Source organism: Pseudorca crassidens, chromosome 9, assembly GCF_039906515.1.
Source record: "Pseudorca crassidens isolate mPseCra1 chromosome 9, mPseCra1.hap1, whole genome shotgun sequence".
NCBI lineage: Eukaryota > Metazoa > Chordata > Mammalia > Artiodactyla > Delphinidae > Pseudorca > Pseudorca crassidens.
In genome coordinates, this window is record NC_090304.1 from 7,620,345 (window position 1) to 7,644,300 (window position 23,956).

General features: G+C 54.3%; 3 protein-coding genes across 8 annotated transcripts; 1 reads left to right on the forward strand and 2 right to left on the reverse strand.

Moving 5' to 3' along the window:
- The first annotated feature begins 598 nt into the window (after positions 1–598).
- Positions 599–11,707, forward strand: NAALADL1 (N-acetylated alpha-linked acidic dipeptidase like 1). Its single transcript, XM_067748425.1, has 18 exons — positions 599–1,042; positions 1,113–1,285; positions 1,367–1,488; positions 1,875–1,997; positions 3,940–4,223; positions 4,325–4,429; positions 5,136–5,221; positions 5,365–5,484; positions 8,386–8,471; positions 8,555–8,618; positions 8,704–8,771; positions 9,013–9,104; positions 9,186–9,276; positions 10,015–10,096; positions 10,181–10,354; positions 10,430–10,517; positions 10,628–10,720; positions 11,028–11,707. The coding sequence occupies exons 1-18, from the start codon at positions 843–845 to the stop codon at positions 11,212–11,214; spliced, it is 2,238 nt and encodes a 745-aa protein (XP_067604526.1). The 5' UTR covers positions 599–842; the 3' UTR covers positions 11,215–11,707.
- Positions 11,703–14,622, reverse strand: SAC3D1 (SAC3 domain containing 1). The gene is made up of 2 exons (XM_067748419.1): positions 13,972–14,622; positions 11,703–12,661 (listed from the first exon to the last, which is right to left on the reverse strand). Exons 1-2 carry the CDS (start codon positions 14,543–14,545, stop codon positions 12,159–12,161), a joined length of 1,077 nt encoding a protein of 358 aa, XP_067604520.1. The 5' UTR covers positions 14,546–14,622; the 3' UTR covers positions 11,703–12,158.
- A 641-nt stretch (positions 14,623–15,263) lies between these two features.
- Positions 15,264–23,453, reverse strand: SNX15 (sorting nexin 15). Of its 6 annotated transcripts, none has more exons than XM_067748427.1 (8): positions 23,320–23,453; positions 21,063–21,098; positions 20,724–20,844; positions 19,309–19,424; positions 19,038–19,206; positions 18,581–18,724; positions 16,104–16,361; positions 15,264–15,832 (listed from the first exon to the last, which is right to left on the reverse strand). In XM_067748427.1, exons 1-8 carry the CDS (start codon positions 23,416–23,418, stop codon positions 15,726–15,728), a joined length of 1,050 nt encoding a protein of 349 aa, XP_067604528.1. In that variant the 5' UTR covers positions 23,419–23,453; the 3' UTR covers positions 15,264–15,725. The 6 variants fall into 6 exon arrangements, with proteins under 6 accessions (XP_067604528.1, XP_067604527.1, XP_067604529.1 ...); XM_067748426.1 differs by having other exon boundaries at positions 18,581–18,751; XM_067748428.1 differs by lacking the exon at positions 23,320–23,453 and adding an exon at positions 22,977–23,297 and having other exon boundaries at positions 18,581–18,751.
- Between the last annotated feature and the right edge of the window lie 503 nt (positions 23,454–23,956).

Genomic DNA, 23,956 nt, shown 5'->3' on the forward strand with positions numbered 1-23,956 from the left:
GGGGCTCACAAGCTTAGTTGCTCTGCGGCATGTGACACCTTCCTACACCAGGGCTCGAACCCGTGTCCCCTGCGTTGGCAGGCGGACTCTTAACCACTGCGCCACCAGTGAAGTGCCCAGTCTCCTCTTCTAAGAGTCCCACTTTCTCCCATAAACTGGGACCCCTGCAGGATAGTTACAGAGAATTCTTCTGAGTCCCTCTTTTCCCTTAGCTCTAGGCTTAGCATTTTAAGGGGTCAGATGAGGCAGGAGTGGCTAAAGTGTACTGAGTTCCTACTATGGGCTCAACACCACGCTAGACGTTTTTACAGATGTGGCCTTGTTTAATGAAAACAGCACCACAGTTCTGTGAAATAGGCTCTATTATCCATTTTACAGCTAAGAAAACAGGCTCAGGGAAGCTAAGTGAATTGCCTAAGGTCACACAACTTACGTCTAGCAAAGGATGGGATTTGAACTTAAAACCCAATCAAGTAGCCAGGGCTGGATGTGCTGGAGATGGAATGACACCAGGGAAACAGAGGCAGGGGTGGTGGGCAGCAGGCCCAGCCCTGCTCTAGTCCTACCTTGGCCTCTCCTATTGGGAGACCGTGGGTGAAACTTTGTCCCTCTCCAAGCCTCAGCATCCAGGTATGGATTTGATGCCCCTTGGAGGTCTCTTCCAAGTGAATGTTGCAGAAATCGAGCTGGATGTGAAGAGCTCCTGGCCCTTCCTGCAGGACACTCCCTTACTCTCCCTGCCAGCTAGTGGCCAAAGGGCAGGGCCACCTATTAGGTAATGGTTAACTGGACCCGACACCCCATCTATAAGGAGCCACACCAGCTGGCCAAGACTCCACAGGATGCAGTGCGTGAAGGTGCTTGGAGGGGTGCTGGGGGCCGCTGCCCTCTTGGGGCTGGGGATCATCCTGGGCCACTTTGCCATCCCCAAGGGGACTGACCTGCCAGCCCCCAGTGCCTCAGCCTCCCAGGACCTGGACCTGGAGATCCTTGAGGCTGTCGTGGGACAGCTCGATGCCAACAGGATCCGGGAGAACCTTAGGTGAGAGGCCTGCCCAGGTGCCCCTCCTGTTTGCCAGAGGCTCCTCCCTGACCCTGGACCCACCCTGCAGAGAACTCTCCAAGGAGCCGCACCTGGCCACCAGCCCCCGGGATGAGGCGCTGGTGCAGCTGCTACTGCGGCGCTGGCAGGACCCCGAGTCGGGCCTGGACTCAGCCGGGACCTCTGAGTACGAAGTGCTGCTGTCCTTCCCCAGCCAGAAGCAGCCCAACCGTGTGGCTGTTGGTGAGGTCCTGCTCTGGCCTGGGGAGGCCTGTGGGCCGGGGGAGCTGCCGGCCCAGCCCGGACACTGCCCTCTCTCCACAGTGGGTCCTGCTGGGGGCATCCTCTTCTCCTCCCAACGAAGTGAAGAGAACCTGACTGGGGAGCAGGGGGACCCCAATGTGGTACCACCATATGCTGCCTATGCTCCCCCCGGAACCCCTCAGGTGGGCCTGGGACACCCCCTCCCCACTGCCATGGCCCAGCTCCCGCTGGCTTCTACCCCAGCTGCTCCCATCCTGACCCACGGGCAGTTGAAGAAAAGTGCCTCAACTGGGGCTCAGCCCCACCCAGAATTTACTTGCTTCCACACTCCACTACGACTCCTTTTGCCCATCACTTAGTCATTCAATAAACACTAATGGGCCCTGCTCAAAGCCAGGCCTGATACAGGGTACCTGGACACAGAGCAAACCAGGTGTGACTTTGTCTTGGGGAGCTTATAAGCTCTAGGCGAGGTTGGGGGACAGAATCTAAATCCTTCATCCTGCCACTCAGCCTTTCCCCTTCTTTCCTGGGCCTGGCTCTAAGGGTCACCTTCTCTGGGGAACAGGGCCTCCTCATCTATGCTAACCGGGGCTCGGAAGAAGACTTCATGGAGCTATACCAACAGGGCATCAAACTCCAAGATAGCATCGTCCTGACCCGCTATGGGGGTGTAGGGCGCAGGGCTAAGGTAAGCAGCAGCCCCCAGTGGACAGGAGGATGTGTGGGGAAGGGGATGGAGCAGGGCTGAGGGGTAGGCCAAGCCCTGGGCTCAGGGCAGCAGAGGGTGAAGGATTCCTTCCACCCACCAATGGCCTGCTTTGGCACTCTGCCCAGCCAGGCTCTAGCCCATTGATTGGCCCAAAGAACACTTAGGTGCTGTGTGACCTTGATATCTCCCCTAACCTCCCTGAGCCTTGGGAAATAAAGGAATTGGGCACATTTTTCAGCTTTGGTATATTCTGGAAGTCTAAGTCCTCCTGTGACATAGTTCTTCTGAACATTCGACTTAAATCCCTCCTGTTGTCCCTTCCTCCACAACTTGCTTCTTTTCAACACGCGCGGGCTCAGCGGCCATGGCTCACGGGCCCAGCCGCTCCGCGGCATGTGGGATCTTCCCGGACCAGGGCACAAACCCATGTCACCCGCATCGGCAGGCAGACTCTCAACCACTGCGCCACCAGGGAAGCCCTCAACACAAAATTTTGACTGAGGGTTACATGTTTGTGTTTTCTTAAATGTTTACTTACTTATTTATTTTAGATATAAAAAGGTATAGAGTGGGAGCAGGGACTAGGGAGTTAGTCTTTAGTGGGTCCAGAGTTTCAAATCTGCAAAATGAAGAGAGTTCTGGAGGTGAATGGAGGTGATGGTAGCACAGTAATAGGAATATACTTAATGCCACTGAACTGTATGCTTTAAAATGGTTAAGATAGTAAATTTCATGTTATGTGTACTTTATCACAATTTAAAAAGAAGTAAAATAAATAAATAAATAAAAGAAGTGCCCATGATAAGAGCTGGGGGTAAAAAAATGGAAAGAAAAGAGAAGAAAGGCGAACAGGCGTGGTGGAATTATACAGATTATGAAACTTCCAGTTTAAAAAAAAAAGTATAGAGTGAAAAAGTTTTCTCATAATGCCATCCTCCAAAAAGGTAGCTTGTTTGTTTGTTTATGGGATATGTACCCAGAGTTTCTTTGGGAAGAAGAACATATGAAGATATATTCTTACTTCCTTCTCCTTTTATATAAAGGTAGCATAAATATACTGTCCTGAGCTATGCTTTTTTCACCTTAATACGTCCTGGAGGTCATTCTCAATTGGTGCATAAACTCTGTCCTTGATCTTTTTTTTTTAATGTACTGTTTTGTTTTTACTGTCCTAAAATATATGTAACATACATTTTACCAGTTTACCAGGTTAACCATTTTTAAAATGTACACTGCAATGGCATTAAGGATATTCACAATATTATGCAACCATCATTACTAACCATTTCCAGAATGCTTTCATGGTTCCAGATGAAACTCTGTACCCATTAAACACTAACTCCCCCATTCTCCCTCTGCAGCCCCTGGTAACCTCTATTTGACTTTCTGTCTCTATAAATTTGCCTCATCTCGGTACCTCACATAAGAGGAATCATGTGATATTTGTCCTTTTGTGTCTGGCTTATTTCACTTAGCACAATGTTTTCAAAGTTCATTGATGTATCAGAAGTTCACTCCTTTTTAAGAATCAGTAATATTCCTTTGCACGTTATATACTAGGTTTTCCTTATCCATTCATCAGTGATGGACGGTTGGGCTGTTTCCACCTTTTGGCTACTATGAACAGTGTTTATATGAACATGGGTTTAGGAGCACATCCTCCTTCTTTTACACAGCTGCATAGTACTCCACTGTAGGGTACCTCCGTTTATTTAATGACCCCATTAATGAGCCGTTGCCTAGGCTCAACAGTCTTTTGCTGCCTCAAGCGGCACTGCAACAAATGACTTGCGTTAAGTATCATCTTGCCGGTGGGAAGACAGATCTGTCCTGGCTTCCACAGTGAGGGAGGGAGGAAGAGGAACAAGATGTGCCCCCTTCTCGCCCCTCCCCTAAACACAGCCTCCTCTGCCTTCTGCAGGCTGTGAATGCTGCCAAGTATGGGGTGGCTGGGGTGCTGGTGTACACGGACCCTGCAGATACCAACGACGGGAAAAGCTTGCCGAACGAGACCTTCCCGCACTCCTGGGGACTTCCTCCCTCGGGGGTGGAGCGAGGTTCCTACTTTGAGTATTTTGGGGACCCCCTGACTCCTTACCTTCCAGCCAACCCCTCCTCCTTCCGCCTGGACTCTGACAATGCCTCCGGATTTCCCCCAATTCCCACTCAGCCCATTGGCTTCAAGGATGCAGAAGTCCTTCTCTGGTGAGCTTTTGCCCTGGGGTCTCCTTCCCACTCTCCAGTGGCCCCCAAACTTCAACCCCCGCACCCATATTTGCTCTGATGGGCCTCCTCCTCCTCCCCAGCAACCTGCAGGGAGCCTCAGCCCCGGCTGCCTGGCAGGGAGCCCTGGGCTGTGACTACAAGCTGGGGCCCAGCTTCCGTTCTGATGGTATCTTCCCAGCAGGCAGGTGAGATGGGGCCCCCTCCTCCCCCAACGCTTCCCTTCTCTTCCCTTGTTATGCTTCCTTGATCCTGGTTTCCTCAGTGCTCACTTCAAGGCCTGGCCTTTCCCTTTCTCCTGTCTCCCAACCCCTCCCTGATTCCAGAGTATCTGTCTTGTCTTTGGGGAAGCCTGTGAAACAGCTGCGTGCCTCACAAGGCCCTGTGGGGTCCCCCCCCACCTCACCTTGGACCTCCATTCTCCAGCCGCCCCCTCTCTTGAACACACCCAGCTCCTTCCCACATCAGGGCCTCTGCACTTGCTGTTCCTGCTGATGGGAACATCCTTCCCCACGCTCTGTCATTCCTGGCCTGCACTAACCTCCCCACCTGCCACCAGGTACCTTGTCGGTGTCCTCCCAAGCCCCTTCACTGCCTGCAGTTGTTCACTTCCTTGGGGTCTGCCTCCCTCAGGAGAGGGAGGCCTCACGAGGGTGGGGTCCATGTCTGTCTCAGTCATCGCCCAGAGCCTGGTACGCTGCTGGCATACACTAGGTATCCAATAAGTGAGTGAGTACAAAGGAGAATTGGAATCAGAAGAGCTGGGCTCTAGCCTCGCTGTCTCTCCTGGTATTTCCAGGCAAGTGATCTTGCCAGGTCCCTTTCCTGCTCTGGGCCTCAGTTTCTCCTACTTTGGTGGAGGGGAAGACTCCTAACACCCCTACGCTCCCCCAGCCAGGTGAACGTGAGTGTCTACAACCGCCTGGAGCTGCGGAACTCCTCCAACGTCCTGGGGATCATCCGCGGGGCCGTGGAGCCTGGTGAGCGCCGCCTCACTGTTCCCTGCACCCCCAGGACCCGGCCCTGCTCTGAGCGCCCCTGACCACGCCCCCTCTGCCCAGCCTGGCTGCCCCACCCACCCTCGCTCCTCCACTTGGGCGTCTGACTCTGCTCCTCCCGCCAGACCGCTATGTGCTGTATGGAAACCACCGGGACAGCTGGGTTCACAGGGCCGTGGACCCCAGCAGTGGCACTGCTGTCCTCCTGGAGCTCTCCCGCGTCCTGGGGACTCTGATGAAGAAGGGTGAGCGGATCCTGCTCCCCTGGTCCAGGGACTCTCTCCCCAGGAGGTCGCCTCCAGCTCAGTCCTCCCCGAGCTTTTGGGCGTCCTGTCCCCCCTCCTCTCTCTCATTCTCCAGTTCCCACTTGGGCGAAGCTTGAGGGCCCTGGGGGCAGACATGCATGGACACCAGCCCTGGCCTCGCTCGAGTAGCCCAGTGTGGTGCAGGGAACTTGTGCAATACCTTCTGAGGGTTTCCTGGGCCCCTCCAATGAAGCGAGGCCAGATGTGGCCTCGAGCGAGGCAGTGCCCAGGCTCTGCCCTCAGGGAGTCTCAGCCCAGTTGAGGCAGGGGTGACGGACAATCGTCAACTCAACAAATATGTCCCCCGTGGCTACTATGTGCCAGGCCAGTTCTAGGCACTGGACATCCCCCAGTGAACACCAGAGTTCATGCTGTAATGACAACTGTGAAACGTGCTATAAGGAAAAATACCTACCAGGCTTTCCAGATGCAAGCCAGAGCGCAGGGAGGCGGCAGTTCTGGGAGCGGTAGGGGTGGAGATCCAGGTGGAGGGCACAGCATGTGGGAAGGAGCAGCTGGACCAGGTGGCAGAGCTCGATATTTCCTAAAAATAAGGACATTTTCTTTCATAACCACAGTGCAATGCTCAGAATCAGGAAATTAACAATTTTGCCAATTGTTCTGAAAACTTTTGTTTTGTTTTTAAATGGGCAAAGTACTTTATTTATTTTATTTTACTTTTTTAGCTGCATTGGGTCTTCGTTGCTGCGTACGGGCTTTCTCTAGTTGCCGCGAGTGAGGGCTACTCTTTGTTGCGGTGCGTGGGCTTCTCATTGCAGTGGCTTCTCTTGTTGCGGAGCAAGGGTTCTAGGTGACGGGCTTCAGTAATTGTGGCACATGGGCTCAGTAGTTGTGGCTCGCGGACTCTAGAGCGCAGGCTCAGTAGTTGTGACGCATGGGCTTAGTCGCTCCAAGGCATGTGGGATCTTCCCGGACCAGGGCTCGAACACATGTCCCCTGCATTGGCAGGCGGATTCTTAACCACTGCGCCACCAGGGAAACCCGGCAGGTGGATTCTTAACCACTGCACCACCAGGGAAGCCCCTGTTCCAATAACTTTTAGAGCAAAAGAAATTTCTCGTCCAAGAACCAATCCAGGATCACACGTTGCACATGTAGTAGTTGCGTGGGTCATTTGTAATAGTTTCTTAGCTGTTCTTTCTTTCATGATCCTGATATTTCATTTGTTGACTGTCCCTCAATTTGGGTTTGTCTGATTAGATTCATCTTATGCATTTTTGGCAGAAAAAAATGAGAATTTTTCATTGCAAGCATGTAATCATTTTATACTTAAAAAATTTTTAGGGCTTCCTTGGTGGCACAGTGGTTAAGAATCTGCCTGCCGGGCTTCCCTGGTGGCGCAGTGGTTGAGAGTCTGCCTGCTGATGCCGGGGACACGGGTTCGTGCCCCGGTCCGGGAATATCCCACATGCCGCGGAGTGGCTGGGCCCGTGAGCCATGGCCGCTGAGCCTGTGCGTCCGGAGCCTGTGCTCTGCAACGGGAGAGGCCACAACAGTGAGAGGCCCGCGAACCCAAAAAAAAAAAAAAAAAAAAAGAATCTGCCTGCCAATGCAGGGGACACAGGTTGGAGCCCTGGTCCGGGAAGATCCCCGGGCCGCGGAGCAACTAAGCCCGTGTGCCACAACTACTGAGCCTGTGCTCTAGAGCCCGCGAGCCACAACGACTGAAGCCCACGCACCTATAGCCCGTGCTCTGCAACAAGAGAAGTCACTGCAATGAGAAGCCTGCGCACTGCAGCAAAGAGTAGCCCCTGCTCGCTGCAACTAGAGAAACCCCGCGCGCAGCAATGAAGACCCAACACAGTCAAAAATAAATAAATAAAATAAAATAAATTTTTAAAAATTTTATTTATTTGGCTGCACCGGGTCTTAGTTGTGGCACGCAGTATCTTTTAGTTGCGGCATGCGGGATCTAGTTCCCTGACCAGGTATCGAACCCAGGCCCCCTGCCTTGGGAGCGCGGAGTCTTAACCACTGGGCCACCAGGGAAGTCCCTATACTTAAAAAGTTTGGTTTAAAACAAAAAGATGAGGAATGATCAAAGGGGACTGAGTTGCATCCAGAGACGGGAGCACAGCCAGGAGCCCATAGCGCTGTGGAGGGGTAGGGGGAATCTGAAGGCGGTGAGGGGGTCAAGCAAGGACCTCGGAGGCTTCCGGGAGGTGGCTGAGGCCTGTGGCAAGAGCAGCGAGAGCACAGAGACTGGAGATGGAAGCCAGGCTGTGGGAGGCTATGAGAAGCAATGTGGGACATTGGTTAAGCCCCTGGATTCTGGAGCCAGGCCTTGGATTTGAACCCTGGCTCTGCTGCCTACCAGCTGTGTAATCCTGGCAAGTCATTAAACTTCTCTATGGCTCAGTTTCCTCAATGGAGAGAGTCATAGTCTGTCCCTCACGACGTGTTGTAAGGATTGGCTCAATGTGGATAACGCTCTAAGGAGAATGTGAATGTATCATCGCCAAGTGAAGATGATTAGGGGAGAGTTTTGCATAGGATGCATGGAGGAGAGAGTTGGGGGACCTCTAATCAGCATAGCCAGAGAGAAGAGGCGGATAGGGCATTCTGGCAGAAGGGACCCCCTGACGGAGGGAGATCGGTGTTGGCGTCAATGTTGGGGGCTGTCACAGAAGCGGAGGGGCGCGGGTAAAAGGAGGATGGAGCCTCAGGGAAGGCTTGGCCAGGGAGGTGCCAGCACCTACCTCCAGTAGCCTGTGCCCGGCCCGTTCCAGTCCTCCCTCCTCTCCACATCCCCAACCTTCCCCCTAAGCCACCCCATGATCCGAGGAATCTTGCCCTCCAGCCCTTTATCCCCCTTCCCAGGCACCTGGCGTCCCCGAAGATCCATCGTGTTTGCGAGCTGGGGGGCAGAGGAGTTTGGGCTCATCGGCTCCACAGAGTTCACGGAGGTGAGCGAGCCCCGCAGCTCGCCGCTCGAGGGGGTTTCCGGGGCAGGGCAGCGCGGGGCTGACGGGGTCCCACCCGCCTGCAGGAGTCCTTCAGCAAGCTGCAGGAGCGCGCCGTAGCCTACATCAACGTGGACATCTCGGTGTTTGGTATGAGGGGCGGCTGGGCTTACTCGGGGAGGAGGGAAACGAAAGGGCGGGGCCCGAATAGAGTCTTTCTCGGATCCCCTCACAGCCAATGCCACCCTGAGGGCGCAGGGGACGCCCCCGGTCCAAAGCGTCATCTTCTCTGCAGCCAAACAGGTGGAAATGGGAGGGGCTGGGAGCTGGGCTGGGAGGAGGACGGGCGGGGCGGGGCTACACGGGGTAGGCGGGGCTGGAGCTGGTACTTATTAGAAGGGCTGGGGGTGGGACTGAGGCTGCGGGGTGGGCCTTGTAGGACCCGCAGGACTGTGCGTGGGCTCGGGTGGGCAGAGCGGAGGAGCAGCCTGGTCGTGGGGCCTGGGGAGGGGCCAGCCCCGAGACTAGATCCCCCTCCGCTCAGATCCGCGCACCAGGCCCCGGCAGTCTCAGCATCTATGACAACTGGATCCGATATTCCAACCGTAGCAGCCCGGTGTACGGCCTGGTCCCCAGGTGAGCCCAGGGCCGGGCTGGGGACTCCGGGCTGGTGAGCTGGCCCAGCGCCCTGCAGCCTAACCATCTTCCTGACCGCAGCCTGGGCACTCTGGGTGCGAGCAGCGACTACGCACCCTTCATTCACTTCCTGGGCATCTCCTCCATGGACATCGCCTACACCTATGACCGGGTAAGCGGACACCCCTCCGTCCCCCATCCCGGTTCCTTGCTCCACCAGCCCCCTCCTCTCCTTCGGGCCGCTCCAGTGCAAACTGAACCCAGCTCCATCACTCATTAGCTGTGCTACCTCAGCCAAGTTTCTTTACCTCTCTTGAGCATGTTCACCCTCATCTATGTTATTTTATCAAATTTAAGATACAGCTGAGTATAAGATGCACTGTCATGGTACGCACTATTCAGGAGGGAAGAAAGCACTGTCAGGTAGTTGCAGGATGACACTGACTGTAGGAAGCATCCTGACTCCAGAGATCTTAAAGTGTTTATCTCAGAATAGATTAAATAACAGTATAAACCAGTGGTCTGAGGGTAAAGTGAGATAAGGGATGCAGAGTGCCCAGCCTGTCTCCCTGCTTGATGCCCCAAAAGGCCCTTTCACCCCTCCGTGGCTCCACCACTCTTGAGTGGTGGAGTTGGGATGTGAGTCCTCTTGTCTGACTGCAAACCCCAGGTTCTTCTCCTTCATGTGAAACGGGAAACTGGCACCTGACCCAGCTTTGCCACTTATTAGCTGTGTGATGTCAGGAAGGTTACTTAACCTCTCTGAGCCTGCTTCCACCTCTGTAAAGTAGGAATCCTAGAACCTTCCTCACAGATGTGGTGACAATTGAATTGAAATAATGTCTCTACATTGTATGCTTCCCTCCACTTCCCATCCCAAGCTTGTCACCTCTGGGTCTTGTTCCCCCAGAGCAAGACCTCAGCCCGGATCTACCCTACCTACCACACAGCCTTTGACACCTTTGATTACGTGGACAAGTTTGTGGACCCTGGTGAGGATGAGGGCAAGGGGCATCCTGAGGCTGGAGGAGGATGGGCTGAAGACTGAGTCCTGGCCTTGTTGCGCTTCCTGCAAGGTTTCAGCAGCCATCAGGCCGTGGCCCAGACCGTGGGCAGTGTGCTTCTCCGGCTCAGTGACAGCCTCTTCCTGCCTCTCAATGTCAGTGACTACAGCGAGACCCTCCGCAGCCTCCTGCAGGCTGCCCAGCAGGACCTTGGTGGCCTGTTGGAGCAGCACAACATCAGCCTGGGTACGGAGCCCCCCCAACACTGAGGCATGGGGAGCCCTGCACCCCCAGGGCTAAGATGCTGGCTGTTCCCCACAGGACCTCTGGTGACCGCAGTGGAGAAGTTTGAGGAGGCAGCCACGGTGTTGGGCCAACACGTATCAGCACTGCAGAAGGGCACCCCCGAGTGAGCAAGGGCTGCAAGCAGGTGTCTGGGAGGGCGGCATCCAGGGCAGGACGCAGGCTGGCAGCTGGGCTGCTGGCTGTAGGGTGATCAGAGGGCCCTGTCGCCTCCAGCCCCCTGCAGGTGCGGATGCTCAATGACCAGCTGATGCTCTTGGAACGGACTTTCCTGAATTCGCGAGCCTTCCCAGAGGAACGCTACTACAGGTGAACCTGTCCTGAAGCTCTTCGAGGTGCAGTGAGGCTGGGCAATGGGCACCCGCTGGAGGGACGAAAATGTCAGTTTTGCTGGCCTTTAGAGCACAACCCACTCCCTTGAGACAGTTGGGGAGTCAGGCTTAAAGGATGGGAGGCAAATCGGTGAAGGTCACCCTGGGACTAGAACCTGCATCTCTTCCCACCACCAGTGGAGAGGGGCTTTTGTGCCTAGCTGTATACAGGAGCTGTTCCGGGCTGAAGCTCCCCTCTCTCCTGGCCCCTGAATGGTCCTATCCTCCCCCATTTCTCCTGTCAGCCATGTGCTCTGGGCACCCCGCACCGGCTCTGTACCCACGTTCCCGGGCCTGTCCAATGCCTGCTCCAAGGCCATGAACACAGGCCCCGGATCTGCAGCCTGGGCTGAGGTGCAGAGGCAGCTCAGCATCCTGGTGGTGGCCCTGGAGGGCGCAGCAGCCACCCTGAGGCCTGTGGCTGACCTCTGACCCTAGCCCTCATTCTTCAGCTCCCATCCCCACCCTTTATCCTAACCCTCTCCCACTCCAGTTTTCTTTGAGTGTGTCCCCGTCTCTCCTGATGCTAGGAAAGGGCACGACCACAGGACCCTCTCAAACTTCTGAGGCAACAGCTCAGGGCCCCACCGGTGCGGACACTTGAAGGGAGTGACAAGCCCCAGATGAAACTTTCCCTCTTCCTGGCTCTTGGTTGGCAAAGGGTGAACAGGAGATAGGGATGGTGGGGATGGCAAAACCACCAACTGCTCTTGGTGGTGGGTGGGTTAGGATGGGACGCATAATGGCAACCTTAGATGTCAACTCAGAGACCACCAGAGCTACTCCTCAGTGACCAGCAGGGAAACTGAGGCCCAGGGTGGATAGGGCATTGCCCAATTTGGGTTCCGCTCCCCCCACGCCCCTAGCATGTCTCAACTCCTCCCTGCCCTCCCCAAATAAATTGAGCCTAGCTGCTGTCCTTGCAAGACAAGTTCCTTTCACTTATTTATTTATTTATTTTTAGACTTATTTTATTTATTTATATTTGGCTGCGTTGGGTCTTCGTTGCTGCGCGCAGGCTTTCTCTGGTTGCGGTGAGTGGGGCTACTCTTCACTGCGGTGCACGGGCTTCTCATTGCCGGGGCTTCTCTTGCTGCGGAGCATGGGCTCTAGGCGCACGGGCTTCAGTAGTTGTGGCTCACGGGCTCTAGAGCGCAGGCTCAGTAGTTGTGGCGCACGGGATTAGTTGCTCCGCGGCATGTGGGATCTTCCCTCACCAGGGCTCGAACCCGTGTCCCCTGCGTTGGCAGGTGGATTCTTAACCGCTGCGCCACCAGGGATGCCCAACGAGTTCCTTTTACTGTGTGGGAATCATGAAAAAAAACCTGAGCGCTTCAGCCCCACTCCTGGGGCTCTGGGAGACTGCACAGCCCTCCTCATGCCGCAGACTTGGGTGTGTCTACAGCCTCATCTTCCTCCTCTGCCGTGACCACCTCTTCCAGGGTGCGCCCTCCAAGCTTGTTCCCCACCAGTACTTGGCAGGTCCCGGCAGGTGGCAGCCCCTCCTCAGTGTAGTGACCCCTCAGGAACACAACTCTCTCCTGTCCATCTAAGGGCAGTCCATGGGCCTGGCACAGGTCCCGTGCCTCCTTGGGCCCATCCAGGGCCAGTAGGTGGACCATGAAGCCCAGGGGCAAGGTCTGGCCTTTGGGGGTGCTCAGGGCACGAGCGAGGCGGGCCAGGGCTCCCCGGCGGGCACGGCCCACATGGCACTGCACGGCGCAACTCTGCAGGTAGGGCAGGGTCCGGAGCAGGCGAAACAGGCGTGCAGTGTTGCCTTCGCGGAAGGCAGAGTCGACTGCCAGGGCAGTGCGCAGGGCTGGGCAGGAACGCAGGGCAGTGGGCAGCTTCAGAATCTCGTGAAGGGCCTCCACCGAGCCTGTGAGGGCGGGAAGCCCAAATGAGGACGCTGATTCCTTCTGGAGCAGGCCCACCTCCCGTGCCATCCCCTTAGGTCTCCCCCTATCTCCCCTCCCACCTGCTCGGGTCTTCAGCCACGCCACCTCCGCCACCTCCTTCCGGCCCTCCTCGGAGCTCATCACGCTACCTCACTCCCCACCCCACCCCCACCTCCCAGTCTGGCCACGCCCCTCCCCCAGGCCAAGCCCACCCTCCCTCCCCCTTTCCCCCTTGGCCCCTTCCTAAGCCACATCAGAATTTGTTGCCAGAGGTTCGAGAACCCCTTCAAATAGTCTGGGTCCTCATAATAAAGTGAGGCAGTGTCTACAGAGGAAGGAAACAGGCCCAGATAATTTAATGACTTGCCTCAGACGGCCTTAGAGTTTGTACGTAGTAGAACTTGACCCAACCAAATCTTGAGTTTTCTGACTTCCAACCCAGCCCTTTCTCCACTGCCGTAGCTGCCCCAAGTTTTGGGAGTTGCTTCTGCCACATCCTCCTCTGTCCGCCTGGTGAGGCAATTATTTTTTCAAATTCTGCCTCTGCTCCCCTTCCAAGAATCACGACACTGGAAACTTGGGTCACTTTTTGTAAACTGAGGCTTCTGACCCATTAGTGGTTGTGAAGTCAACAGCATTTTATTACAATTAAAAAGAATTTATTAAAATGCACCATCCATCCATAGAAAAGATCTAGTCTTGAACCTTCTGTTTCAGATACGTTTGTTAGCATATGTGTTCTTGGCTGCTTTGTAACACTGACTGAACTGGAGGTTTAAAAAAAAGGTTGAAAACCACTATCTAGGGCTTCCCTGGTGGCGCAGCGGTTGGGAGTCCGCCTGCCGATGCAGGGGACACGGGTTCGTGCCCCGGTCCGGGAAGATCCCACATGCCGCGGAGCGGCTGGGCCCGTGAACCATGGCCGCTGAGCCTGCGCATCCGGAGCCTGTGCTCCGCAACGGGAGAGGCCACAACAGTGAGAGGCCCGCGTACCGCAAAAACAAAAACAAACAAACAAAAAAAACACTATCTAGGTCAACTGTCCCATTCTAACCCCATCCCCTCCACTTTTGCAACGAGAAAACTGAGACCCAAAGATGGGAAGAGACAGGCCAGAAGGTCCAAGTAGGAGCCGGTACATCTTGTGCATTGGCTGAGACACACACTTAGGAGGCAGGGATGGAGAGGGAGCTTCTGGTGAGGTTTTAAAGCTTCTCCTTCCTTTCCCGGCCTCCACTGTCCTCACGGAGGGCCGCCTGCCCCTTGTTCTATCGTGGGGACCCCGACTCACCTAGGTTATAGAGCAGAAAGAGGCCCTGGAAGGTGGCCTGCCGGGGGTAGGGCCCGGCGCCCAGCGCATAGCAGCGCCGCAGAGAACCAAAGCCCTCCTGCACCTGGGCCTGCAGCAACATCGGGTCCGCTGGCCCGTGCGCTGTGCTGGGTCCGAGCCGCGCCACCACTGCCAGCAGCACTGCCAGCGCCGCTTCCAGCACCAACGCCTCCTCGACGTCGCCCGCGCCCTGCAGGGCCAGGTCCAGCCGCACGGCGCGCAAACGGTCCGCCACGAAGCTGGCTACCTCTGCGCGGGACGCGTCGGTGCGCTCCACCACCTCGCTGGCCAGGTAGCGCACGGTGGCCAGCAGCACGGACGGCGGACGCAGCTGACTCGGTGGGGGCCGGATCTTCCCGGCGGCCGGCCTGCTGTACTCCTTCACTGCGCGCTGCGGGTCGGCTCGGGGCCTGTGCCCGCGACACCCCGGCGCCACCTCGAAGCGGTGCAGGCGGCGTTCCTTTTCGCGCTGGGCGCGCTCAGCGGCCGGACACATGTCCACGCACGTGCCCACGGGCAGCTCGTAGCCGGGCATGGGTGGGCTGGGGGGGAAGGATGGGCGCTCAGCATCCCGTGCACAGGGGCGGCTACTCGCCCCATCCTGCGGGAGAGCACGCCAAGGCCGGCGGAGGCTCAGGGGAGGCGGGGCGGGGCCGACCCCGACGGGCCCGCCTCCCCGCCCTGGTCTAAGCATCCCCGCCGTTCGTTTGGCTCCGCCGTTTTCTCACCGAGTCCTCTGGCTTCCCACAGATCTTCGAGCAGGCCTCCCGAGATGCTCTGCGTTGTAGTTCAGGGTCAACACTGTTCCTCACGCTCAGGCCCAGCTAAAGCCCGCCCATCATGCACCTCGGCGGTCTGGGCCACTCCCATGATGCTCCGGTTTGTAGTCCCTTCCGCAACCAATCGCTTTGTAGGAGAGGCGGGGCAGGAGTGGGGCCACGCCTTCCCAGGCTCCAGCCCTCTGAATCATCACGGTTTGGCTTTGAACCACGGGCCCGAAGTGCGTGCACCCGCTTTGGTTCCTCTTCACCCAATAACCTGGCTCAAGGGGCCTTGCTGTCATTCTCTAATGTTTCCCTGGAGACTCTTCTCCCTATTTTCTAGATCAGGGGTCAGCAAACTTTTTCTGCAAAGGGCCAGAACAGTAAATGTTCTGGGATTTACAGGTCGTAACCAGTCAACTCTGCAACTATTCAACTCTGCTGGTGTAGTGAAAAAGCAACCATAGACAACACATAAACAAACAAGCCTGGTTGTGTTCCAATAAACTTTTATTTTTTAGATACTTACATTTCATGTAATTTTCACCTGCCACAGAATATTATTCTTTTGAATTTTTTCAACTATTAAAAAAAAGTAAAAACTCTTCTGGCTTGTGGGCCTTACAAAAAAAGGCAGTGGGCCATATTTGGGTGCGGGACATAGTCTGCAGACCCCGGTTCTAGATGGATAAACAAAGAGCCTAGGGACCAGAGCTGCTGCTCACATATCAAGATAGAGATAGGCAGGATCAGACTTGTGAGTCCCTGATTCCAAGGTGGCAGGTGTGGTCAGGGAACTGAGAATTCATTATTTGTCTCATTCTTGGTCCAGTTACACACAGAAATGGCCTCTGGAGTTACAAGACCAGAAGATCAGGCCAGGCACCAGGGAGAGGAGAAGAGGGTGGCTGGCAGTGCTGGAGCTAGAGTCCTGGGAAAGGGTCCTCTCCCGTCTCAGGGTGGGAGCTGGGACAGATGCAGGTGCAAGATTTCCTCTGCCCGCTTCAGGTACTCAGCCGCCTTCTTCTTCACACCCTCCCGGCGGGCAGGTGATGGGTCACCTGTGAAGACAGAATGGCTCAGCAGAGATACCTGGGTTCAGAACCCCTGGTCTAGCCCCTTACAGTTCAGAGCATCACCATGTGTCTTTCCCTGCTCCCTGGGAGGCAGATATATTCTCCCCATTTTACAAATAAAACTGAGGCCACCCAAGGTTATACAATTGGCCAGTGAGGAGCAATTCTGATCCTTGACTTGTTTTTTACTTTCCTCTCTCTTCACTGCACCAGCCAGTACCCCAAGCCTGACCCTCCGCCCTCCAGTCCCGCTCACCAGAAACTCCCTGAAGCAGGATGTGCACACCATCCCGGTAACCCTGCAAAGCTGCAGGGTAGGCGCCTGCCTTCTCATCCCGTAGGGCCTGGGTGATGAGCTCTGTGGCTTCGCTCAGATAGGCAGGGGCGGGCCCTCCTTCCTCGTCCTCTTCCTCCGCCTGCCCTCCTGGCTCCCAGGGTTCCTGGTCCAGTCTTTCAGATTCTGCCTCCAATGCTGCCAGCTCACCCATGTGGGTAGGACTGGGGCCTACACCTTCTGCAATCAGATATGGAGGACTCAAGCCAGACTGGACCTCCTATTCCCAGGGCCTGCTGTCCATCCCCAGACCTCTCTTGCCCACCAGCCTGTCCTGGGTTCTTCAGTGCCTGAGCAATCCAAAAGCCACTTGTACATAGCACACTAGCCATGATCTATTTGATTGGTGGAGTTCATGTACTTTGGTAAAAACACCCTTACTTCCCTAATTCATTGTTTCCCTTTCCTTCTTTCTTTTTCTTTCTTTCTTTCCTCCTTTCTTTCTTTCTTTTGAGGTATAATTGATTTACAATATTATATAAGTTTCAGATGTACAGTGTAGCCTAATTCTTTCTTTAGGTACACATTAACATTAGCTTGCAAGCTCTGGGTCACTGGTTCTACTTCCGTCCTGACTACACTTGACCTATAAATCCAAGAATTTCCTCCATAAAGTTTAACTGAAGGATGCTAGACCAACTATGCCAGGTCAAGGGCAGAAATGCTCCAAGCCTTGTAATCTTAGGATAATGGATCCAGAAAATCTCAAGGCTTTTTTAAGGTTTTACAATTTCAGTTGAGGCCCCCAAATGTGAAGACAGGGGGTGGTAGGTATTCGCACATTCCAGACAGAAGGGCTCTCATATCCTCTAGGACTGGCAAAGAGTTGGTTAAAGATGCCCTCCATAGCTTACACAAAAGAAGGCTAGAGATCTGGTGAATCTTTGATGAAAGGGCCTTTGAAGGGAAGGTGCAGGACTGGGAACCACCGCTGCACACCACCGGCCTGGAGAGGGAAGGGTGGGCCTCTCTCCAACCCTATCCAAGGGACCCCATGTGGAGACCAGGGGCCTCTTACAGGAAGGGGAGGTGACATCTCACTTCCCAGTTGGACTACAGCCCTCCCTGTGTTGCTAATGGAGCAGAAGACGGAAGAGTTCTTGGGATGCCCTAGTACTTGAGTTCAAGACCCTGGTGTATGTGCTGAAAAGAGAGAGACGAGCGCCGGCTCCTCGCCTGGAGAATTCCGACGGTGAAAGGCTGGCTGGAGGTGCCCACAAAGAGGGGCAAGGGTAGAAGGCAGCATCTGAGTGAAGTGCACTTCCAGGCCTGGTGTGGGCAAGGGTTTAGGAGTTTGTCCGTGGGCCAAGGGAATGTCTTATGGGAGCTGCCTTTGAGGAGTCTTGACAGGCTCCTGCCCAAGCATCTGGGCACTGGGTACCCCAGGGGGTTTGGCTGGGGCAAGGCAGAGTATCTGGATGCCCGCCCACCTGTGGCCGGTTCATCAGCCATGGTGACACCACTCTTGCCTTTCCCCTCCAGTCCCTTCTTTCCCTTCCCCAGCCCTGGGAGCGGGGCAGGGGGATAAGAAGAACAAGAAGAGTAAAAGGACAGTCCTCACACCCTTGTCACCATGGCCAAGGGCAGTCAGGCCTGAGCTGGCGGGGACGTGGATGGGAGAAAAGTGGATGGGAGACTGAGGTCCTGATTTGGATCGGACCTCAGAAAGCTAAGGGCCTACCCAAGAGGTCACCAAGGGAAGCCAAAAAATGGGCTTAAAAAGACTGCTGCGGAATCCAGAATGAAACTGCTGCGTGATGATCCGGAAGTGCAGTCAGCCACTTCAATACCCCAGTTGCAGTAACAGCATAAACTTGGAGAATTTTAAAACGGAAAGACCCCGTGTCTCAGAGCCTGGGATGGTCAAGTCCCTGATCTGACAAGGAGCTCAGGACCAGGGCCTCCATGGGGGGCCTTCCATCTCTGGTGCCGTCACATGTCAGTGGCTGCTCCAGGGGCCTCCTCTGCTGTCCTCTGAACCCAGACCTCCCCTCCCTTGACCAACAGGGCCTCTTGGCAGAAGATCTACAGCCAGACCCCAAGCTAGCCAGGAAACCCCACCTCGGGCTTCCAGCAAAGGAACTGAAATCCTCCCGGGGCACAGTGACATCCTGCTGGTTCCACAGCTTTCTCAGGGAGAAGATGCCATGGTGGGAAGTGGCTCACTTCCTCCGTGGTTGCTCACTGTACGGGACCGTCCAGCTCGCCAGCACGGGGGAAGGTCACTGCTTCTAATTCTCACCAAGGCTGCCTTTCACCCACAGGGGCCGCCTTTCTCAGATTTACACGGGCAAGGCGAGGCCAGCCACTGGCTGTGCCCGCTTCTGCCTCCCTGCCCCTAAGGACCTCCTGCCCAGCTACCGCCCTCGCCCCACCCCTCACTTGTCCCAACTTGTTACCTTCCTTGGAGAAGGGGTCAAAGAGGGCAAGCTCAGCCTCGGTGAGGGGGCCTCGGCCGGGGGAACTGGACGCCTCCTCGGTGCTCCCACAGTTAAAGAGGAGATCCAGGGCCTCCTGGGCAGGGCTGGATGGCAGGGGGTCCACTGAGGAATAGATCATTGGGGACATGCCTGCTTTTATTATTTCCCAGCTTTCAAAATGTAATTACCCTCTCACTGTATCCTTTCAGCAACCACAGGCATACATAAGCCCGTTCTTAGGGTTTGTGCCCATTTTACAGATTAAGAAGCTAAAGCCCAGAGAAGGAAAATGACCTGTGCAGAGTTCCTCAGCAGGATGGTGGTAGAGGAGCCGCGAAACACCCCAGGCTTTTCACTGAGGAGGGAGTGGTCCCCACCCCCCATATACACATGCTCTGGGCCCTCCAGCCCTGGCTCCTTCTCCCACCCCATGTACCTGGCACCTCCAACTCCTCGAGGCCCCTCCTCTCTGCAGGGAGCGGCTGGGGCAACCAGGGCTCATGAGGCTGCACCCGGGGTTCGTCAGGGGGCGGTGTGGGGATCAGAGGGGGTGGCAGGATATGCACGTCTCTGGACATCTCGGAGGGCCGTGTCACCTCCCCACCCTTCAGGAGAGAAAGACCAGCCACGGGGAGTCACAGGGTGCACCCTGGTGGGCAGGTAAGCTTCCCAGGTGCGGAGGACAGGGGGAGAGCAGGTACACATACCCGGAAGAACTCCTTGAGTTGGGGGCTGTTGTTGAGTGCGGGGATGTGCACAGTAAAGCGAAGCAAGTCCTCGGCCCCCTTTCGCCGCTCCTCGATCACTGAGGCTTCAAACCGGCCTGCACCCGCCAGGACAAGGGGCAGGGAGAGAACAGTGACCCACAAGGGCTTCTGGCCCCCAGGCCACTTTTCCTGGTTCTGAGGAGCCCACTGCCCCCCTCCCCATTCTCCTAGGAGTCTTCCTTGGCTCTGCCTGGGGTGAGGGTCTTGCAAGGAGGGACCAACCTCCCTATTCATCCATTTACCAGATGTTTGTTGAACACCTACTATGTGCTAGGTTCAGAAGGTGAATGAGAGAAAAGCAAGGTCTCTGCCCTCATGCGTATCACATCCTAGACAGGGGGAAGCAGGCAACCAACAGGAAACAGATAATTACAGGTGGTTTTGATGTATTAGGGAGGAAAGTAAGACTTAGGGGAGCTGACTCACCCAAGGTCACACAGCAAGTAGCCCCATTTTTACAGTTTCACTGTTCTGGTCTAGGTATCATGCAGGGTTATTTAACTCTGGGCTAGTTATCATGCTGTCAGGGTGGGGAACCTGCTGTACTTCGCATTACCTGGCATAATCTACCAGGAACAAGCTTTCACCTTGCTACAAAAGAACATCTCCTCTGAGTCTAGAGATACACGTAACAAGGAATATGAGCCTCATGTATAATTTACGATTTTCTAGAAGCCACCTTTTTTCGTTTTTTTGGCCGTGCTGCACCAGCTTGTGGGATCTTAGTTCCCCGAGCAGGGCTCAAACCCAGGACCACAGCAGTGTAAGTGCCAAGTCCTACCCACTGGACCACCAGGGAATTCCCGAGAAGCCACATTTTACAAAAGTAAAAAGAAACAGGTTAATTTTAATTATACACTCTATTTAACCCAGTATATCCAAAATATTCTCATTTGAACATGTAATCAATATGTAAATTACTGAGATAGTTTACATTCTTTTCTCAGTGTGTATTCGATCAGACAGCACATCTCAGTTCAGATTAGCCACATCTCTGGGGCTCCTCAACCACAGGTGGTCCGTGGCTGCACAGGTCTAGAGGAAACACTGGCTTGTGGCTTGGAGTTCAGGTTCTGCCACTTACAGGTCAAGCCCCTTCATCTCCCTGAGCCTCAGTTTCCTCATCTTGAAAATGGGGCTAATGAGAACAGGAATGTTAAAGGGCTCAACACACAATAAGGGCAGAGCAATTTCCCCATCTGTCAAATGAGGCCATCTCTAAGGGCCCTTCCAGCTGTCTGAAACACGTCTTTGCCAGGAGTTTCAGGGTCCCTCTATCCAGCCCTCACCAGCAGGGGTCCCCTTTGCTCAATGCCCTCTCCATCTCTGGCCTGAAAGCTGGGATCAAGACTCACCAAACACCTGGGCGCGGGGGAAGGCAGGGAACTCCTCCAGGCGGCGGAAGAGGTTGCGGTGGGTATAGGCCAGGTCTCCATGCAGCTTTCGAAAGTCACTGTACCGCTTCCAGACCACCACCTAAGAGGGACACGTGACTCGACAGGGCTGAACAACGGTAGGAAGTGGCCTTCCCCACCCCCAGCCTGGCCCCACACTGTGTGTGCATTAGGGCACAGCACCCTCTCCTCCCAGGGCCAGCGAGGAAGGGGGCTGGTCTCCTGGCAGAGTTACCCCCGTCCCTTTACTGTTTCCAGATCTGGAATTACGAAATGGTCCCTTCCTCCCAGGAGGCTCACCTCTTTGACATCCTCCGGGTCCCTCTTTGAGATGAACTGAGGAAGAAAGTTAAGAACCAGTGAGACCAGAGATTGACATCGCAGACACCCCATCACCCTGTAAAATCGGGGCCACCTCCTAGCCACCTTCAAAGGGGCAGAGCGCTTTGGCCAGTGGTATCAAGGTGTCCTGGCTTTAAGGCTTTGAGTGTAACTTTTAGCAGTTTTTCTACCATGCACTTTAGTTTCTTCATCTGTCAAATTGTTACCGGTCCTTGGACTCTTTAATCAACAGAAATTGATGAGGCCAGCTGAGAAATTCAGGCACGGCTTCATTGGGACCTAAGGCTTTACTGGTTTGGGATGGAAAACAAGTAACATGTGCCCTTATCCGCTGTCTCCGAGGAGGGTTGACTGTTTCCTTAAATGGGGTGAGGGCAGGGGCAGATCTGTGGGTTGGGCTGGAGGGGCGGCTTAGGTGGTCTGCCCACCCCCTTGGTGGTGCTGTGTGCGGGGATCATGCGCAGTACCCTGCTTCTGCTCCAGGCACCTCAGAAGTGGCAACTGGTTTGTGGTCTTTTTGTATCTTATTGTTCATAACTGCCTAGGCTTTGCAGGCATACAGTTATTTTTAGCCCCTTATAGTTTCTTTGTTTTTTCTGTTTGTCTAGGTGCAAGTGCAAGCACTCCAGTAAAGGGCCCCAGGTCCCTAAAGGCCCATCTAGAGGACTCCATTCTCAGCCCAACTTTTATCTCAGGTCCTTCAATGGGCCAAGTTCCTGCATCTCCTTCGGAAAACAAAGAACCCCAAGTTCTCTAAAGAATGAGGTTCTGTCCCAGGAGCCACTTCTCCCTTAAAGGAGGAAGCCTGTGTGTGTGAACACTCCCAGACACAGAAGAAACCCTCACTGGGGTTGTGACCCAGAAAGAGCAGACTGGTGTCTTAGGTGGAAAAAAAGACTCCATTTTCATTATGTTACGTTCATAATAATAAAAAAAAATCCTACAGTTTGAAGTAACTTTGACAGTTTTCAAAACATCTGTTCATTATCCTAGACCCCAGGGAGGCAGACATGATTCACATGCCCATTTAAAAGATGAGGAAGTAGAGGCTCAGAGAGGGGACATGACCTGTGGAGGGACTGCTAGCAATGAAACCCTGGACTTTGCTTTTCACAACAGACTTGCCTAAAATATTTTGGATAAAAGAAACTATATTTAAAAAACATTGAGGAGGACTTCCCTGGTGGCACAGTGGTTAAGAATCCGCCAGCCAATGCAGGGGCCACGGGTTCGATCCCTGGCCCGGATAGATCCCACATGCCACGGAGCAACTAAGTCCGTGCGCCACAACTACTGAAGCCTGTGCACCTAGAGCCCGTGCTCTGCAACAAGAGAAGCCACCACAATGAGAAGCCCGCGCACAGCAACGAAGAGTAACCCCCGCTCACCACAACTGGAGAAAGCCCGCGCACAGCAACAAAGACCCAACGCAGCCAAAAATAAAAATAAATAAATTTCTAAATCACTTTGGAAGTCTCTACATTTTTGCTCCACTTCAATAGTCATTAATGCACCAGTTTAATATTTGCCTACTTCAAAATTGTAAAAGTACAAAAATTTTACAGTGAAAAATCTTCCCTAGGCAGTTCTTGTATATCATTCTACAGATATTGTTATACTGTTTGTTTTTAATTCTTTTCATGATTTCCTCCGTCTTTATATATGCTTATAACGTTGTTACTGCTTCATACATCAACTTCAGTCTTTATCTATTGACTTCCTGCTGTGTGAAGAGGCTTACTCCTTAATTTCTTTTGACCTGTATGAATTTTTAGTCATACACAAAGCATTATTTTTTTAAAAATTAAAAGTAATTCAACTCCTTAAAGGGCTTTTATATAAATATCAAACAAACCAATAGATAAAACTTACTCCAAGAGATTGGAGAACTAACCAGTATTTGAGTTGAGCCAGAGTTTTCATGTTAACTTAAAAGAAATTCACAGCCTGACGGATAGATGTCACGCGTTGCGCGTGGTCACCCACACCTCAGTCTGGGAACGGCTGTCACGCCCTTTTAAAAAGGCACCGCCCTCCTATGGCCCCGCCCCTTGATGGCTAAAGAAGTAAACTAAGGCCCTACCGGCACCTCCCCTTAAAGGGGAAATCCATATCTGTCGTCTAACTTGGGAGCTTACAGCAGCGTCTTGCCTTAACGTAAAACACGGCCCCCCCCTTGTTAAAAGGGCAAAGTCCCCGCTGGGCCCCACTTCACCTGAGCCGTCACTTTGTACTCTGTGTAGCCCTTTGGGTGGGTCCGGGGGTCCGAGACTGTGTAGTGCCGCAGGAAGTCGTCCTTCGCCTGGCGGGACATGGCAATCGAGCTGGAGCAGAGCTGACCGCCGGCCTCCGCCTCCTCCACGCCGCCCCCGCCCCTGCCCCTCCAGGTCAGTCTCCGCCAGCCACAGCCTCTCCCGGGCCTGCGCCCTTCGTCCTCGGGCCCAGGGAGCTGGTCGCAAGTGACAGTGCAATTCTCGGCCAGGGCGCTTGGCCAAGGGAGCGTCTAAAAAGTCCTCGGTTGTTGGTAAAGCAGGAACTAAGTGATTTGAGAATAAGGATTGGGGAGGTTGGATCAACTCAGGTCTGCTTAGAGATAAGCCCACCCCATGCGATCGTAAACCCTCATCACATATCTCCAAATGACCTCTCCTTTGCTCCCCAATTCCCTTCTTTCATCCATCCACCCAACTTTTATTGTGCTCAGTATGTGCCAGACATTGCCAAGTCATTTCCCTGTCTCCTTCCCGAGGATTCACTAAATTCACGTTTTCTGGAAAGGTGGGGGGAGCAAAAAGAACTCCAGAGAAGCACAATGGCGTTATGGGTTCTGAAGTCACATGTCTTACTAGCTG